The following is an 18,773-nucleotide window of genomic DNA, read 5'->3' as shown; positions in this document are numbered from 1 at the left end:
CGTGTGTCTGTGTGTGTGTGTGTGTGTGTCTGTGTGTGCGTGTCTGTGTGTGTGTGTGTGTGTGTGTGTGTGTGCGTGCATGTGTCTGTGCGTGTGTGTGTGTGTGTGTGTGCGTTCAGTTTTGACATCACTACGTGGCCACCTATAAACATCATCACTTACTACACACAAACAGCAGCATCAAAACACACAATGGAATTTAAGAATTAATTAACATCAGCACAGCTGCTGATACACACTGTGTGTTTTATAGATTGTGTGCATGTGTGTGATATCAAATTATCATTGTATGCACACAGTGTAGTTATTTCTTATTAATATAATGAGTATTTTTAAATATTATGCATCTCAGTGGGTCTGTCAGTGGAATAGAGAAAATAGACAGAAATAGAGACAAACATTGAAAGTGTGAACTTTGGCTTCTTTACGTTAGCTGTGAAAGCTTTGTCCCTGCATTTGCCTCTCTTCTCAGGGTCCAGCACCCGCGGACTTTCTCTAAGTGCAGTATCACCGATTTTAAAGAGTTCCTGTTGAAGGGAGGAGGATCCTGTCTCTTTAACAAACCCAGCAAGGTCAGACATCACCATTAGCATCCCCTTCATCAGTATTCATTCAAGATTCAGAATGAGAAAGTACAAGGTTTTTTTCCTTGTGCTTATAATCAAAGCTAGCCAGGTTTACACGTCCACGACAGGAGTCAAGTCTCTTCCTCTCTCAAAAAAATGTGTTTCTTCCATAGATGAACAGTCTGTATCTAATTTTTTGCCCCTGAGGAAAAGAAGTACACTTCATTTAAAAAAAAAAAAGAGTACATACATTGAAAAAAAAATTGTATGCAAATAATATACTTTAAAAGAACATACTTGAGTGCAAATGGAATATAATGAATGTAATGTTTCAGACACTTGAATGAAAATGAAAATATATTATAGCTGAAATTGATTTTAAATGCAATTAGTTGAATTTTAGTGTTTTTAACCCACTTAAGTAGGATGTACATCTTTATATGTAATTTCATATTTACTTCTATTGTCTTTGAAATATGTTTGCATATGTAATTTCATATTTACTTCTATTGCCTTTGAAATAAGTGCACTGCATAATGCACTGACAATCATATACTGTATGAAAAACTAAAATATAATGTCATTTCTATTGAAACTTGTCATGTTTTTAAATATATTTGTAATTACACATTTGTAATGATGAAGCTGCAATTAAGTACATTTAAAATGTAATATTGAATAATACAGTTAAAATTATAATACAGTACTTTACATGTGCTTTAGTATGTTGGTCAACACATCAAAATAAGTTTGCTTAACATGCAAATGACAAAAGATTGTTACAACATATTGATTTAAAATGTACTAGTTAAACAAAGTGTACTTAAGTGTTAAGAAACAGTCAAACAGGCTCTCTTTAAGTACACTTAAGTGACGTTTTATTTCATTAATATTATATTATCTACAAATACAGTTGATTTTTTTACTTTAAGTACACTAGAAGTGCACATTCAATGCAATTAAGTGCATTTCTTTTTCACAAGAGTGGACATGCATGTTACTCTTAGTTGTTTTAAACTGTAATATTGGCTCAATCCGGTTGTGGCAATCAGGTTAATGTGTCTACATGCCTAATCCAAATATGACCTAAACCGAATATGAATTTTAATTAATAGTGGAATATTCTTGTACCTTTTTTTAACCATATCTATTTCGCGAAATCATATTTAGTTAATAGATAATGCCTTTATGTGACTCCATCCTCCCAAATGCCTTTAGCTGTACCTGAGTACATCTGCTGAAAGTTCATATCACATCTGTTTGCAAATCTCTTCATCAAGACTGTGATGCCTGTTTTTGCATGCGTGTCCTGCAGCTGTTTGAAGACACCGAGTGTGGAAATGGATATGTGGAAGTGGGAGAAGAGTGTGACTGTGGACCAAGAGAAGTGAGTTCACGTGATACACTAGACAGCACTCAAATAACCTCTGTGTTTTACACATCAATATTAAACATGCCTACAGTATTCAGCTGTGTGTGTGTGTGTGTGTGTGTGTGTGTGTGTGTTATACACAGTACACACACATATATTATGTAAACAAAAACTTTTGGATGCGATTCATTTCAAAAATCAAAAGGTGAATGTGAGAACTGTCTCTCTTTCTTTCTCTCTCTGTCTCAGTTCTATCCTCGAGGTTACTCGTGCCGCTATGCAGTAAATGACTGTGATATTTCAGAGATGTGCTCAGGAGACTCAGGGCTGGTCAGTGGCATACAGTATCAGCACTACTTCAAACACATATAATGGTCTGATTATCCATTTTTTTATTGAATCTTTCTTTATGTGTGTGTGCGTGTGTGTGCGTGTGTGTGTGTGTGTGTGTGTGTGTGTGTGTGTGCAGTGCCCTCTCAATCTACACAAGCAGGACGGTTACTTCTGCTCCCTCAACCAGGTACACACACATAAAAACATAACCGCTACAGTGCCAGTTTACTCTGAAAAATGCCATATTTAATGCATATCTACAAGCTATCAGTTCATTATTCATAAACTGATTATAATAGAAGCTATTAAAGCTGCTAGTCCACTGAAACATGATGATGATGATATCATTTATTAGTAATAAGGGTTTTTGTAAATGGCCAATGACAGAACAGTATCTACAGCAGAAAGCAGAGATCCTCTCAAGATCTTAAAGCCTTTCTGATGAAAACGCTTATGCTTGAATGCTAGAAATTAGTTTTGTAGCCAAATGCGAGTACATAAATCAAAATTTTGGTACAAAATTAGCTTTTTTAAAGATATTACATGATGAGTACATTATACAGGGTTATTTATTTATTTGTTTGTTTGGTCAATACATAATTCACCTGCTTCCGTAATTTAATCGCTTTGATGACTTATTCTACTATTACTCTATTGGAAATAATAATGGTAGAAATGTAATAAATTGATGAAAAAGTAAATGAATAAAATTTAAATGCATTTATCAGTAGTAAAAAAACCGTAGTAGCTAGTTGTGTTCATTTACTGTATAAAATTGATAATTAGACTAAATACGTTCTCAGAAAATTACATTAGCCCGTAATAGTTAGCATATTTTGGTCAAGCAGGCACTGTTATTAGTATTGATAATCTTAAAAAGGCCAGTAATTGGCTGATTAATTTGCCTGATTGATATCTCGATATCTTTTTCACTATTAATTAGTGAGATTGTGATGTCTTTTCAGGGTCGCTGCTATGCTGGAGAGTGCAAGACGAGAGACAGTCAGTGTAAATATGTGTGGGGACCAAGTGAGTGACCATTTCCTGTCGTCATTAACAGCCAATCAGCAGTCTGCTCCGCTATCAACTGCATATACACTTTATTTTGCAACACAGACGTGGTGTATTTTCCACAGAGCCCCTAAGGGAAAAAGTGATGGCGGAAAAAATATATTTCAGTGCTTTGCATTTTCTCATATTCTCATAAAACTTTTGCGTTCATCCCCATGACATGTAAAGTTTCTCAGGGGAATGCAAAGGTTTTGAGGGAAGAAAGCAAAGATTATTGGGGGAGCTTTTGCAAGAGAATTAAAAAGCATTTAAATAAACTTTGTTCTCCATCTCATTTTTGTTGCATTAGCATGAACGTAACAAATACAACTTTGCAGCATCAAACGGCATAAAGGACTATTTTTTGTGCATCTAACATAACTGGAAACGAATGACACCTGAAGCCTCGCACATTCAAGTTACAAATGGCCACACCCAGGCTGTGTCCAAAATCGCCCCCTATACCCTTAAATAGGGCACTATTTGAGGGAACAGCCATTTTTAGTGGTGTCCGAAACCATAGTGGACGTTCTCGAGTGCACTCATTCAATCCCACAATGCACTGCAAAAACGAGTGTACAACTGGTGCACGCTCAACGGCTAGAGAATGCCCATAATGCACCGTGAGAGTCACGCGCCGAATGAATTCCCGCATCTCGCCAGAAGATGGCGCCCGCAGCTGAATAATCAATCCGTTCATTTTTACAAAGCGCTCATCCATGGCGTACAGCATAATGTACAACACGGGTATAAATTCATTGTAAATTGATTATTAAATTGTTTGATTAGGGTTTATGCGTAATTTCCGTGACAGAGTTCAAGATAAATCCTTTAATCTTACTACTGGAGCTGCTAGTTTGCTAGTTTCAAATGATTAATAAACAGCAAGCACAAACCGTGCAAAAGCGGCATTCCTTCCGGTGCACTCAGTGTCCGAATTCACTACTTGTTTTCATTCACTCCTTCTAGTGAACTGAATTAGTGACCTAATGTAGGGAATAGTGAATGAGGGTATAGGGGGCGATTTCGGACACAGCCCCACTCTTATAATAGAAATAAAGCGAACACTGTAAACTACCAGTAGTTAAGCTAATGTATATATCCTTAGGTCTCACCTTTATTTCCCACTTGTCTGTTTTCATTCAGAGGCCGCGAGTTCGGAGAAGTTCTGTTATGAGAAGCTGAACACAGAGGGCTCAGAGAAGGGCAACTGCGGTCAAGACGGAGACAAATGGATCCAGTGCAGTAAGCAGTGAGTTACAAAGCATGCAAAACTCAACACTTCAATGCTAGGGCACTGTGGGCAGTTGCTTACAGGCCCACGTCAAAAAAAATCCCACCAATCACTATGATATTGGGATCTAGATAGGTCTCATTGTCTTGCGGATTTTTCACCCTTTTTACCAAAAAAAAATCATCTGATTGCTTAGACAAGTAATGGCACATCTCTCCTCAAACTGCATTATATGAAGTATAATTCACTTCTGCAGCACAAGCAGCAGAGCAAACACTCTAAAGTTTATGGTTACTGGTTAAAATGGCTACAAATAACAAATTAGAGCTTAAACCAATGTCTGAGACCTTTTTAAAACTTTAGCTTTGTAGCACGTGCTTTCCATTTGGAATCTGTGTATGTCCTGGGTGTGTGTGTAGGAATAAGCTCAGGAAGATGCAGATGAACGTAAGAGCGAGACAAAAGAACTCACATGCAGGGAATAACATGCGCTTTTCCATAAATGAGAACCAACAAACACAGAGGGAAAACTCAGGGACCAAACAAAGGAGCCGATGAGATAATTAACAACACAGGTGGAACCAAATGAACTAATCAGAACTCAGGCAAACTAGGTCACAGAGAGCAAAAAAGCACAAAACAGACAGACATGTTAGTTACAGTGTACTGCTAAGTACAACTAGTAATAAAACAGGACTTAGACTTTGAAGTGATGCTGTCAGATGCTAATGCTACACAACTCTACAGATCACGGTGCTCATTTTAAAGGGATAGTTCACCCAAAAATGAAAATTCTGTCATTAATTACTCACCCTCATGAAGACCTTCATTCATCTTCATCTTCGGAACACAAATGAAGATATTTTTGATGAAATCCGAGAGCTTTCTGATCCTGCATAGACAAACTACCACGTTCAAGGTCTAGAAAGGTGGTAAGGGCATCATTAAAATAGTCCATGTGACATCGGTAACTGTAATGTTATGAAGCTATGAGAATACTTTTTTGTGCGCAAAGAAAACAAAAATAACGACTTTATTCGCTTCATAACATTATGGTTGAACCGCTGATGTCACATGGACTATTTTAATGATGTCCTTACTAACGTAACTTTCTTAATTTGTGTTCTGAAGATGAATGAAGGTCTTACGGGTTTGGAACGACGTGAGGGTGAGTAATTAATGACAGAATTTTCATTTTTGGGTGAACTATCCCTTTAAATAACAATCATTGTTTCTGTCTGTACATTTCATATATTTTGTGTTGAACTGATGAGTAAAGGTGCAGAAGAAAGACAAACAGCTTAAATGTTTATGATCATCGTCAAATGTTTTAACATTCATTCTTGACAGGTTTCATGCATAATTTAAGATGTTTGTTGTTACACTTTACTTTTGAAAATGTGTAGATATTATGTAACTAAACATATCTACTTTGTGTTTTGAATTGATTTATTTGTTCTATAGAAAACTGAAACCAAGTATAGATAACATGATTGGTAATATCTATTTTTATGGAAACACAAACATCTTTTTTTTTTGTATTTGTTAACACTGTTATATGCATATTTCTTTCTTTCTGGTAAAAGCTAGCATTGTCATTATAATAAAATCAACTGATGTGTTGTTCAGGGTTAGACAGTCTTTAGGAAGCTGAATCCAACAGTAGGCTTATCAAATATTGTGAATGTGTTGAAAATGTTTTTTTTATTTTTTATTAATGCTTAAACAGACAATACAAAAGGAACATAGTCAAGGGATCACATACAAATCCAGAAAATAATGACCAATAATAATGACCACATACACATTAATAGTAACTTAAATACTGTTACAAGCAAACAAAACAAAACAAAAAAAGGAAAAAAAACACAGAGTGTGAATGACATTACAGAGACATTACAATGAAATAAAAAACAATTACATACAAGGAAAGCATCTAAAAGCATGCATTTTCTTTAAATACTTCTGTATAATATTTCAGAAATCGTAGGGATTTTTTATTCTTTATAAGATGAAGAGATTTTAGAAGTGAGTTTAATTCAATTTTAAGACATTTGTGACCCTGCCTGTGAAAACCCAGCTAAAGTCATTTTTTTGTGATTTACTGTTTTCTACATAAAATCATCCTTTATAAAGATGTAGAACATTCTGTGATCTTTATTATTGACTGAGTAAGGCCATGTCAAAGATTAAAATCATAGTGAAATTAATGGTTGAAATCAAACTTTGATGCTTGTTATCTCATAATTAGATTTTGAGACTTTAGCCTGGATTTCACAGACAGGGTCACATTTCATTCTTAAATCTAATTTTTCACAGACCCTCTTGTGGCCCCTGGGGATGTTCTGGAGTCACTGTGATTTTTGTGCTGTCTCTATTGCAGTGATGTATTTTGTGGATATCTGCTGTGCACTAACACTGGCCGAATCCCACGGATTGGAACTATAAAAGGAGAAGTCACTCCCACAAATTTCAACCATCAGGGCAGACTGATCGACTGCAGGTGAGACACACAGGGACACATTTATAATGCTGATTATCATGTATGATATGCTGGCAGATCTGAACACACACACACACACTGTTTTCTCAGTGGTGGTCACGTCTTGCTGGATGATCAGACTGATCTCGGGTATGTCGAGGATGGAACTCCATGCGGTCCGTCTATGATGTGTCTGGACAGGAAATGTCTCCCTCTTCAGTATCTGAACCTGAGCTCCTGTCCCACCGGACCCAACGAGCACGTCTGTTCCAGTCACGGGGTGAGACAAACCTGACTGCACACACTGAATACATGCCATATTGAGGTTTACTCGCTTATTCTGTATGAGCATCCATTTCTCATTATGCTATTATGATAAGTATTTTTTGGCCATTCTAAATTTAAACAGGTGTGCAATAATGAGGCGGCATGTACATGTGACACAACGTGGGCGGGGACAGATTGCAGTATGCCTGATCCTCCAAAAGAACCACCCCCTGCTGAAGATGAGGGACCCAAGGGTTTGTGGCTTTAGTGCTCTGGCACTAACACAGATACAAACACATACAGAGAGAGGGGAGCTTCTTCATAAAACACCAGAAGAGATTGGTGAAATCTCTTGATATTTTGAGTGGATTTTTGTGAATGATTTACACACACATTCATTATATACACGCTTCATGAATGAGGCTCAGACGTTCAGAAGTTTTGGGTGGTAGGATTTTTGTCTTTGAATGAAGTCTCTTATGCTCACCAAGGCTGCATGTAATTCGTCACAAATACAGTAAAAACGAATATAATTTAAAATGAATGTTTTCTATTTTAATATATTTTAAAATGCAATTTATTCCTTTGATCAAAGCTGAATTTTCAGCAGCTTTACTCCAGTCTTCAGGGTCACATGATCCTTCAGAAATCATTCTAATATGCTGATTGCAACCTGGTCTCATGGCGAAAACGTACCTCTGGGTAATACATATCAATAAGTAGGCTACATATCACTGCAGTTTTCAACAGAAATGAACACTAGAGGCAGTAAAACATCTAGCTTTTTTAATTGTTTTTGTGCACAGTTATGATAACAGCTCCATATGTTTCACTTTCCGGATGTAACAAGCTTGCTTGTTTTTAAAGGGGTCATATGATGCTGCTAAAAAGAACCTTCTATAAAGAATATCTCTTTGGATTTGAGACTTTAGTCTTTGCAACTTTACAGATCTTCTTTATGCACCAAGAGCTTGTAACACTCCAAAGAGAAAGGAAAAATTGAAATCGCATCATATGACCCCTTTAAGTAACTCTTGCTTTCAGTTTCAGTTCATACTATCAGGTAGGTTTAGGTGTAGTGCAGATGGTACGTTATTTTAAAACGTCAAGGAGCATTAGACTTGCAGCGCCATTCAATGGACATTTCAAGTCAGAACTGAGGTGACGCATACAAAACCAACATTACATAAAACGTACCATAGGTACGTTCATCTGTTCCGGGGAAAAAAAACGAACACTCTGTTTTAGCGGCACCCAGTGGACATTTCACATCGAATATGTCGCGAAACGTACGTGACGGTACGTATTTCGTGTCTTGTGAAAAATTACCAAGAGGTACATTTTCGTCATGAGACCAGGTATGCTCATGAAACATTTTAGAACAATGTTGAAAGCAGTTGTCCTGCTTAATTTTTTTCTTCTGTAAAGCATGATACATTTTTCATGATTTTCTGATGAATAGACAGCTCAATAGAAGAAGCATTTATTTGAAATCGAAATCTTTTGTAAAGACCCATTCACACCAAGAACACTAACTATAATGATAACAATATTAGCGTCTGCAATTGATGACAATGCTCTGTTTATTATAAGAGTGTGCCGCAGTTTTGTCTCCCGCCACTTTAAATGCTCAAGGGCTTGATTGATTTCAGCAATATTGTTTTATCATGGAAATGTGTGGACTCCAATCGAATTAGAACGGTTATTACAGTTTTCTAGTTATAGTTATCATCCTTGGTGTGAACAATGTCTTTACTGTCACATTTTTTGATCAATTTAAAGCAGCGTTCCTGAATAAAGTATTAATTTCTTTAAAAAAAGACTTTTGAACACTAAAGTAATATAATTGTTAATTTTAGCTGTTTTTTGTCCACTGCAGTGAAACTTTATTTCGAATATAATAGTAAATACACAGTTCCTAAAATCACAAAGGGAGGATGAAAACAAATGAGTATATCAATGTAGATTTTTTTTTTTTAAATCTCTTTATTTAATCTTTATTTATTGATAACATCTTTAACAATGTGGTGCAGTCCAGAACTCATTTCTGGTAACTTTTTCCATCTCATATTGGCTTAGATGAGATTTTTTTGTCAGCATGTGAAATGATCGAACACAGTTTATTACTTCGTTTTCACATGCAGGCTGAATACCTGTATGGAAATCTCAAACTTTTAAAGGTGGAATAAAAATGCTAGATCTTGTAAAGACACTATTGGTTTTGCTGGAACAGAAATTTTGAGTTCTAGCGAATCAAAGCTCATGTCCCATTTTCCCCACACTTGCCCAAACAGGTCCTAGTGCCACCAATCTCATCATAGGGTCGATCGCAGGGGCCATCCTGGTGACAGCTATAGTCCTGGGTGGGACGGGCTGGGGGTTTAAGTAAGCACCGGTCTGCATGTCTCTTCGCTCTAACTACAGGCAACACTATACCTGCAGCTTACACTCAGCACGGTCTGGGTTTCTACTGCAGACGCTGTACCAGGACAGAAACGCTCTACAGTACTGGTCTGCGAGAGTCACTGCAGCAGAAACTCAAACCAGCTTGAAGGGCCCAGCTGAAATGCTACCCTGCATGTTAGAATGACACACAACCTCCGCAAGCCTCACAGACACAAGCCGGAGAGGCTGAATCTATATGGTGCAGAAAATGTTTGGGAATAGATAGAAGTTTAGAATCAACTGAAGCTGACAGCTTTAAAACGTTCAGACAATAGTTTAGTGAATTGTATTCAATGGTCTGTGCAATTAAATGTACAGTTAATTTGCAATAATTTATGGACTCAAACATAACAAAAACTCATCTTACACAATCTTACCGCATTAGCAGCTGTTCTGTTATACATAAGCCATCTGCCATGCTGGTACAGTCAAAGCCAGTGTTTAAACATGTGAGAGCAAGTCTGAGTCTGCAACCTAGTAATTACTGAATTAATTACACTGAACAAAATTATAAACGCAACACTTTTGTTTTTGATTGTGGCCAGCCTTAGGCACACCTGTGCAATAATCATGCTGTCTAATCAGCATCTTGATATGCCACACCTGTGAGGTGGATGGATTATCTCGGCAAAGGAGAAGTGCTCACTAACACAGATTTAGACAGATTTGTGAACAATATTTGAGAGAAATAGGCCTTTTGTGTACATAGAAAAAGTCTTATATCTTTCAGTTAAGCTCATGAAAAATGGGGGCAAAAACAAAAGTGTCGCGTTTATAATTTTGTTCAGTGTATATACATAACAACTGAAATAAATATAAGAATATATGAAAACGAATATACTATACTGTAAGATTATACTTTACTGCAAACTGAATTCAGTGTTTACAGACACTTAATAGCATGTTAATTGCAATTAAATTAAAATGTATTAGTTTTAAATTCATATTAAATACAATTAGCTAACCCTTAGAGTGCTTTTTTCACCCACTTAAGTACATTATTACTTCTGTTATATTTTATATATATTTAAAGTACTGCTGAATATACTGATAACCATTTATGGTAAACTAAAATATACTTTAATGTAATTTCTACTGAAACGTCTATGTAATAAATATGTATTGTAATTACACATTTGTAATGATCAGTACATTTCAAATTAACTTTTGATGTAATGATTCAATTACAATCAAGTGCTTTACATTTGCTTTAGTATGTTAGGCATCAAAATAAGTGTACTTCTTTAAAGCATGACAAAAGATTATTAAAACAATTATTTAAAATGTACTTTAAAACTTTTAATTTGACTGCATTTTTTTAAAGATTATGAAGAAATATAGTCATACGTAAGTGGCCTTTTATTTATTTCATGAATATTATATTATCTGCAAATACTGTATTTTACAAATATATTTTTAGGATTTGAAGTACACTAAAGTGCACATTCAATACAAATAAATGCACTTCTTTTTCACAAGGGATCCTGTGCAATTTTCGAAAATTGCTTTTTAATGTGACTGATGAACAGCATCTGAAATGTTGACCGTTCCAAGACTGTGGACGCTTGGAGGTGTCTGGAGCAGTCTAATGCGGTATCTAGTATAGATATCTATGCATACGTTTTGACTGGTTTCTTAACCTTCTACAATGAACTGTTTTAAAGGGCTTTTTCACCCCAAAATGAAAATCCTGTCAGCATTTACTCACCCTCTTGTTGTATGATTTCTTTCATCTGTGAAGCACAAGCAGATGTCTAGCAGAATGCCAGAGTGCTCTTTCCTACACAGTGAAGATTGTGTAGAACCTTTTAGTGATTTGATTACAATCCTTTACCTTATGATTGAGATGCATCCAATGTGACATTGGGTCACATTTCAGATGGGTTCAGTTATCAGACGTGAAAGTAACTGGAGGGACAGTTTGCACTATGTAGACAAAATTATAAATCAGACTTAATATTCGCAGTTTCAGAATTTGAGTTTTGGATCATTATTGCTTGATGGGGAAAAAAGAAAGTCATCCAGGTTTGGAGGATGAGTAAATGATGACTGAATTTTCTTTTTTGAGTGAGCTATTTTTTAAGTGCAGTAAGTGTGTTGGCGTAAGTAACAAGAGGAGTGTGGCGAGACACCATCATAACCCTTCCACTCTCTTTCAGTCCTGTGTAAACTCAAGAGGCCTTTGTGACATGACATGTGCTCTTCACTTCCTGTCTCCTTGCGGAGGTGCTGGCTGGCAAACACACCTGGTACAGACAGCTCTCACTGGCACTGGTCTGCATGACAACATCCAGAAATGCTGGCATTTCACTCTCTCTCACAGTTATCCCATCTGCACGGGGGTGTGCAGGAAACGCATCATTTCATGATCAATGATGTCATCTGAAGGGCCGTTCACACTGACAGCGGTTCACTCTAATTTGCAGTAAAGCTAGATGTTTCTGCGTTGACTGTATCAGAGGTGGATCATGTTCGATTTACTCCCTTTGATAGTTGGGTCTATGACATGGCGCTCATTTGTTTGTCCAGATCTATAAATAAATATATTCAAAAATACAATGAATGCAATTCATACATACATTGACTTAAATACACATTTTCTACGATGAGCGTGTTTTTAATTAATTTTAAATTTCTTGGCATGAGTAAAAAATGTCAGCAACTGTTCTGATAAAAATTGAATTATCTACCCCATCATGACGGTAAAACCTACATGCGGTGGGGGGGGCAGGAAATGATATCATAGAAAGAACCCTTGCAGACCCTAATAACTGTTCAGTGTCAGTAAGTCTGGGAAAATATCAGATAAGTTAACCTTTTTTATGTCAAGGCAAGGATAGCTCATGTTGTAAAATGTCATGCGGTGCAACCGGAAAAAAAAAAAACATAAAGACATTTATTTACTTTTTAAAAACAGCATAATGGTTATTGCAATGTATGCACTCACATGTATTCAAAGTGTGAGGAAAATGTTTTATCACTTAAATTTCCATTAGTTAACGTTAAAGCATTGGTGATATTAACTAACAATGAGCAATACCATAACAGTTACTTATCAACTATTTGATAGTTAATAAAAACACATTTTCTCAATATTAGTTTGTGTTAACCCAGGTCCATTAATTCATATTAACAGATACAACTTGTTTAATTTCACATGAACTAAGATTAATAATGCTATAGCCTATGTGTATATTTCATTGTTAGTCCATGATTGATAATGTATTTAACATTTTAATGTTAACAAATGTTAACTAAATTACTTTTTACTTGATAATTACAGCACGTAATATTATGGAGTCAATCAATTTTAAACTAAATTAAAGTCAAGTCAAGTGAGCTTTATTGTCATTCCGCCATATGTGGAGACATACAAAGGAACGAACTGTCATGCCTCAAATTACCACGGTGCTACACATGTAAACATATATGAACAAACATTGACATATACACAGAAGGCATAGAAAGGTATCCAAACATATAACCTATGTAGTTATAGTTGTGCCTTCTTGGTGTAGTCTTGGACACTTGTTATATCATTACTCATGCCTCTTAAAATCTTCAAGTCTCATGAAAATTTCGGATTTCAAGTTGCATAATTGCTGTCAGTGTGAACGCCCTTAAGACCTACACCCCATCAACAGATCACATGTTCACTGAGTGTGGTCTGTTCTTCTCGAAGCAGTCCATTTCCACTGAAATAGCCCATTGCCAGACAATCGCCCTTGTCCTTGTCCGCTGACGTAAGGCATGGCGACAGTGCTGTTCTCTTAGTGAAGATCGTTCTGCTTCAGTTCCACAGTGTGTTAACAACAGATGCAGAGCATGTGTAGAATTTAATTTCGCTTATTTGAATACCGTGGAGCTGAAACAGAGTCTCAGTTATGATGATTAGTGTTTTGATTCCCAATAAATTTTCTCTTTCCTCTTCTTCCAAACAACAAGGAACGTCAAACGGCGAGGATACGATCCAAGTGCATCTGCCATCTAGTGGACAGAAGGAACGCTCCGACCTCCAGAGCTTCTCTATTCAGCTGGGCTGCTGTTTTTGCTGCTCTTTTCTGGCATTAGTTATACTTGAAAATGTTACACATAATAGTAAAGAATTCAACCAACAACACCTTAGTTATGTAGCTCCACCCCCTTTTATAAGCTCCACCGTCTCTCACTGAGCCATCTTTATTGACATATCTCCCTCTACCCTAGCAGCCAATCAGATCATTCTTACATTACAGACGCATGACATCACAACAGCCTGGCCTTGAAGGTTTCGCATGGCTAATGCCCATATTCAGCAGAATACAGCATAACAACCTTTGAAGAGCATAAATATTACCCACACAATCTCAGACCCCCTTTCATTTCTTGATAGCTAATTTGACGGAAGTAATTGATAGCTGCATGGCTTAGCCTTAGAGAGACATGTTGAGTTGAATTTATGGGATAGATTTAATTCTACATATAAATGACCAGAGACATCTATGGGGAATAGCTCATGCAAAAATGACAATTCTGTCATTTAGTTTATACTTTCATGTTTTTCCAATACTGTGTGACTTTCTTTCTTCAGTGGAACACTAAAGATGTCAAGTATAATATTTTGGCAACTCTACGCCAATGACGACAAGGTCTAGTAATGTCAAAAACAAAAAAAGCAGCACGAAACTAACATAGTATATATATCAACAAGCAATTTGTCTATACCAGACGCGACACGGCTACATGACGCGACAAAATTGATCGAAAAGCCAATCAGAAGAGTGTGTGGGTGGGCTTTCTCTCTGGATAAGTATATCGTCTATTTTAACCTATATATTAAACTAATTTATCATTATTCCAAATATATAATGAGTAATTAATACAACCTTTTTATAAAATGCGCTTGTTTGAATACACAGATTTCACAGTTCGAACATTCTTGATTCCTTTTATTTTCAAGATCGGAGGCAAAATATCCTGTCACTTTTAGTATTAAAGTTCACACTAATATATTTCAGAAATCTCGCCACAGAAAAAAACTGCATGTCATGTGACTTACCCAAAGCACATCATTGGCTAAACTAATGTATTCTCTTTCCAACAAAAAAAACGAGAATGTTCTCTTAAAGAGACAGTGGCAAGGAAATGAACACAAAGACCATGTTGCCATATGGCCACACCATGCGTTAGAGGGTTAATTGTTCTTTGGCTCTGCGCTGATGGTCTGAGGCATAACTGCAGTTTTCCTAATAACCTGTCCTGTGTATATTGGCAAAATTACGGCGCACCACACCTGACATGGGGAATCAAAAATAGATATTGTGGCTATGAATTAAGAATTAATTCCCACAATTTATTAGTTTGTGGCCATATTTTATTAATTGGTTCCCTCATTTAGTTACATCGTTTAGAACATTTTAATTTAGTTCGGTCGTGGTCAAGAGGGAATGAATTAATACGTTGTGGTTACAAATTCTTAATTTGTGTTTCCACCATACAAAATAACTTCGTTTTAGAAAAAAGTCAAAAGGGTAAATGATGACAGAATTTTCATTTTTGGGTGAATTATCTCTTTAAGGTGAATTCTAATATAATTTTACTCTTTCTAATTAAATATTTTTGTTGCCTTGTGCTTTGATATTTTTTTACGGAGCGCATTTAGTGCCCATTTTTACAAATGTTTGTGACTAAACTTGCATTTTTAGCAAACGTTTATTCAAAATATGTTATTATAACAATGTTAATTTGATATAAATGCTGTATGTTTAATTGTGTGTGTGTGTCTGGCATACTGTGTATTGATTTGTCTGTTATTTGTTAGTCTTTTGCTCTGACATGGGGCTGTGAGTGAACACATCTATAGATGCTGTACCTCAACACCCACGTTGAATGAGATGGTGACTCTAAGCCAAAGATCTAAAGTAAAAATGTAAGTTTGGGATGTTAAATACAGCACTTTACTGTGATATTGTTTCCCCTGATTGGGTGAGGTAGTGTTATCGTAACTGATCACCTGAAACACATGCAATAACCTGATCAGTCCTACCTTGTTTCATCTGTTTAACTTTGCCACTCAATTGTAATTGTACAGATGGTCAGATTTTCGAGACATATTATTCAGACCCTATTATATGGCCTTTCTCATTATCCATCTCCCTCAGCTGTCAGGGCTGCTAACCCTACTGGAAACGATTGCTTTGCTGCATGAATTTACTATAGTGGGCTTATTACTCTGTAAGTATGAATTATGAGTGCCCGACCCCATAGGAATATGTATATCACAGAGACTGTGCTGTGCTGTTTGTGCATGTCAGCTACAAAACTTTTATTTACTATGCAAACAAATTTGTTGCACAAAGTGAAGGGTTAAAACAGTAAAATACCACACTGACGTATCACAGCTGACCCTGTTTTTTAGCCATATGATAGTTATGCTGAGCTTCAGGAAAAATAACATTTTGTTGCTTATTATCCTTTAATAAAAAGGAATGAATGTATTGTCTTTTTGTTAAAAAAGCAACTCATTTTGCAGAATTGCAATAATTCCCAGGTTATTTTCACATTTAAGGTTTCAGGATCAATTTTGGACACTCGCCTTTTATATTTTTTTCTGTTTTTCATCAGCACTGTTTATTAACCTAAATATTCCTCTATTTACCTGCTGCTGTTACTCTGAACTGTAAGAAAGTCATCGAAATAAACAATAAAATCAACAGTATTTTACACCTCTGCCTGTAGTTTCTCATGTTTATTTAACCTGGGTATTGTAAGTATTTTAAGTAAAGTATGAAAACAGAATATTACAGTATTGTACAGTATTGACTTGAACATTTTAGCAGAAGCATTATTAGTTTAGAGGCTTTGTCTCATGTGAGACATTATTTAAAATATATTTTTATAAGTCGTGTTCAGTTGTTTATGTGTAAAACATTTTAAGACACCATGCTCACTTTGTGTGGTTTTTGAAACATCAACTTTTAAGTTAGCCTACTTTCATTATATAGACTGATGGTCTTGTTTAACTAAAAAAAGTTTTTAAAAGTTTTGTTTATCTGAAGAAAGAAAGTCGTCTGGATAATCTAGATAACGTTTTTTCTTCCACTATTTCCACTGCCTGCAAAAGCCATGCAATGTGAGTATTTCCATTTGGCAAAGTGAGAAGTAAGGGACCGTGGAGAAAGTGCAAATTATTCTTCTACTTCTTCTCCTTTTTTGCTTGAGCCAGTATAAACGTTTATTTTTAATTTTGCTTTTTTTTTTATTTATTCTTCATTTACTTTCAATCTGTAGTCATTTCTGTTCCATATTTGAATATAATGACATGGGAAGCAACATAAATTGGGCAATTTTAAATGTGGCAGTTGTGTTAACTGTGAATTCACAAAAAAATGTCAAGCTTTTTCATCATCCTATTTTTATTAGGCGTTCATAACAGGGAAGACAAATAATCTGATTTATATAATTCAATGTCTATGTAACAAAATTTATGTTGGTGAAACATCTTGTTCATTAAAAGAAAGGATCACAGAACACAGAAGCGCAATAAATAGACAGGATTTAAAGAGTCCTTTTGCAAGACATTTTTGCTAATGTAACCATAAAATATCATCTTTTTTCTTTCTTGGAATTAAAAAGGTTAAACAGAATAAAAGAGGTGGTAATATTGACTGTATAGGAAAGAAGCGGGAAGCTTTTTGTATCTTTTATTTGAAAAGTCTGTTTCCAAAAGGTGTGAATGAGGATTTTTCTCTTCAAGACTTTTTGTGATGGTGCTTTTAAGTGTTGTATGACTCCCTTATTCATGTGTAAAATAGGTTAATCTGATGTGGCTGCACTCTGATTGGGTGATTGTAACTGTTGGATAGTTAACTCTAATTAATTAGTGTGATGTCTTGAGTTAAGATGGTCAGCTGTTGCTAATTTGTGCACTGGTAATCCAGTAAGGAGATGTGTTTTTAAATGTCGGTGTATGACGTGTGTTGGATACCCTGAAGAAGGCTCTTAGGTCAAAACATGCTGGTATTTTTTTGAGAACAAATTATTTACTATCAGTTCTTTTTATGGCACTTGTGTTTTCATTAATGCGGAATCTACGTTTTTCTCCGACATACTGAAGGCAAGAAGATATGACATTTGCACAACATCAAGAAAGGAAATGATTCTGATTTCAAATGACTGTTTTTGAATGACTCACAATCTTACTGACAAACAATATCTGCACGGGGAAAAAAGCCAGCTGTTTTTGAATGTTTCTCAGATGTGCAATTTCAGCATGTACCTGAAAAGCCTGAAAAAACTATCACCGATCTAAAAAAAATATTAAGCAGCACAACTGTTTCCAACAGTGATTATGAATCAGCATCTTATAATGATTTCTGAAGGATCATGTGACACTGAAGTCTGGAGTAATGATGCTTTGCTTCACAGGAATAAATTAGGCCTATATTTTAAAGTATATTAAAACAAAACTTATTTTAAATTGCAATATTTCACAAAATTACTTGTTTCTGTATTTTTGATTAAATAAATGCAGCCTTGATGAGCATAAGAAAGTATATAGTAGCCTACAGTGTTGGGGAGTAACTAGTTACATGTAACGGAATTACGTAATTTAATTACAAAATAAATGTAATTGTAATTAGTTACAGTTACTGAGAAAAAAATAGTAATTAAATTACAGTTACTTTTGAAAATGTTAATGATTACAAAGGGGGTTACATTTGATTTATTTCACACACACACACACACACCCACATACAGATTTAATTGACTTCTTTCCTAAATTGCATTGACTGCTCTAAAATAAGACAAATTTTTCAGGATTTTTTGTTATTATTTTAAATCTGTATTTAACCTCAGAATGATCTCAAAGTAAATAAGAGGTGTTGAGTCTGATTTTGTGGTGGCTGTGCTTTAAATTAAATTATTACACGGCTCTGTGGATTGCTTGATTCTGATTGGTCAACCGTGATATTCCAAGGTTATTCCCCAATAACAACTGGTAAAAGCGAATAACACAGACTCATCCGGGTAACTTAAGTCGGC

At 35.6% G+C, this 18,773-nt stretch overlaps 1 protein-coding gene across 1 annotated transcript in view; it reads left to right on the top strand.

The window, feature by feature from the left end:
* Window positions 1–13,815, top strand: part of LOC107747232 (disintegrin and metalloproteinase domain-containing protein 23-like) — a 37,755-nt gene extending 23,940 nt beyond the window's left edge. The window contains exons 14-24 of the mRNA XM_016561684.1: window positions 473–572; window positions 1,882–1,953; window positions 2,188–2,268; window positions 2,408–2,458; window positions 3,237–3,300; window positions 4,468–4,573; window positions 6,939–7,058; window positions 7,149–7,317; window positions 7,447–7,558; window positions 9,599–9,689; window positions 13,695–13,815. Coding sequence (XP_016417170.1) covers window positions 473–572; window positions 1,882–1,953; window positions 2,188–2,268; window positions 2,408–2,458; window positions 3,237–3,300; window positions 4,468–4,573; window positions 6,939–7,058; window positions 7,149–7,317; window positions 7,447–7,558; window positions 9,599–9,689; window positions 13,695–13,740 — 1,012 coding nt within the window. The 3' untranslated portion in view covers window positions 13,741–13,815. The remainder of the gene's footprint in view (window positions 1–472; window positions 573–1,881; window positions 1,954–2,187; window positions 2,269–2,407; window positions 2,459–3,236; window positions 3,301–4,467; window positions 4,574–6,938; window positions 7,059–7,148; window positions 7,318–7,446; window positions 7,559–9,598; window positions 9,690–13,694) is intronic.
* The last annotated feature ends 4,958 nt before the right edge of the window (window positions 13,816–18,773 follow it).

This window comes from Sinocyclocheilus rhinocerous, unplaced genomic scaffold, assembly GCF_001515625.1.
Source record: "Sinocyclocheilus rhinocerous isolate Xijiao unplaced genomic scaffold, SAMN03320098_v1.1 scaffold2184, whole genome shotgun sequence".
Classification (NCBI taxonomy): domain Eukaryota; kingdom Metazoa; phylum Chordata; class Actinopteri; order Cypriniformes; family Cyprinidae; genus Sinocyclocheilus; species Sinocyclocheilus rhinocerous.
This window is presented reverse-complemented; position numbering and strand designations above follow the sequence as displayed.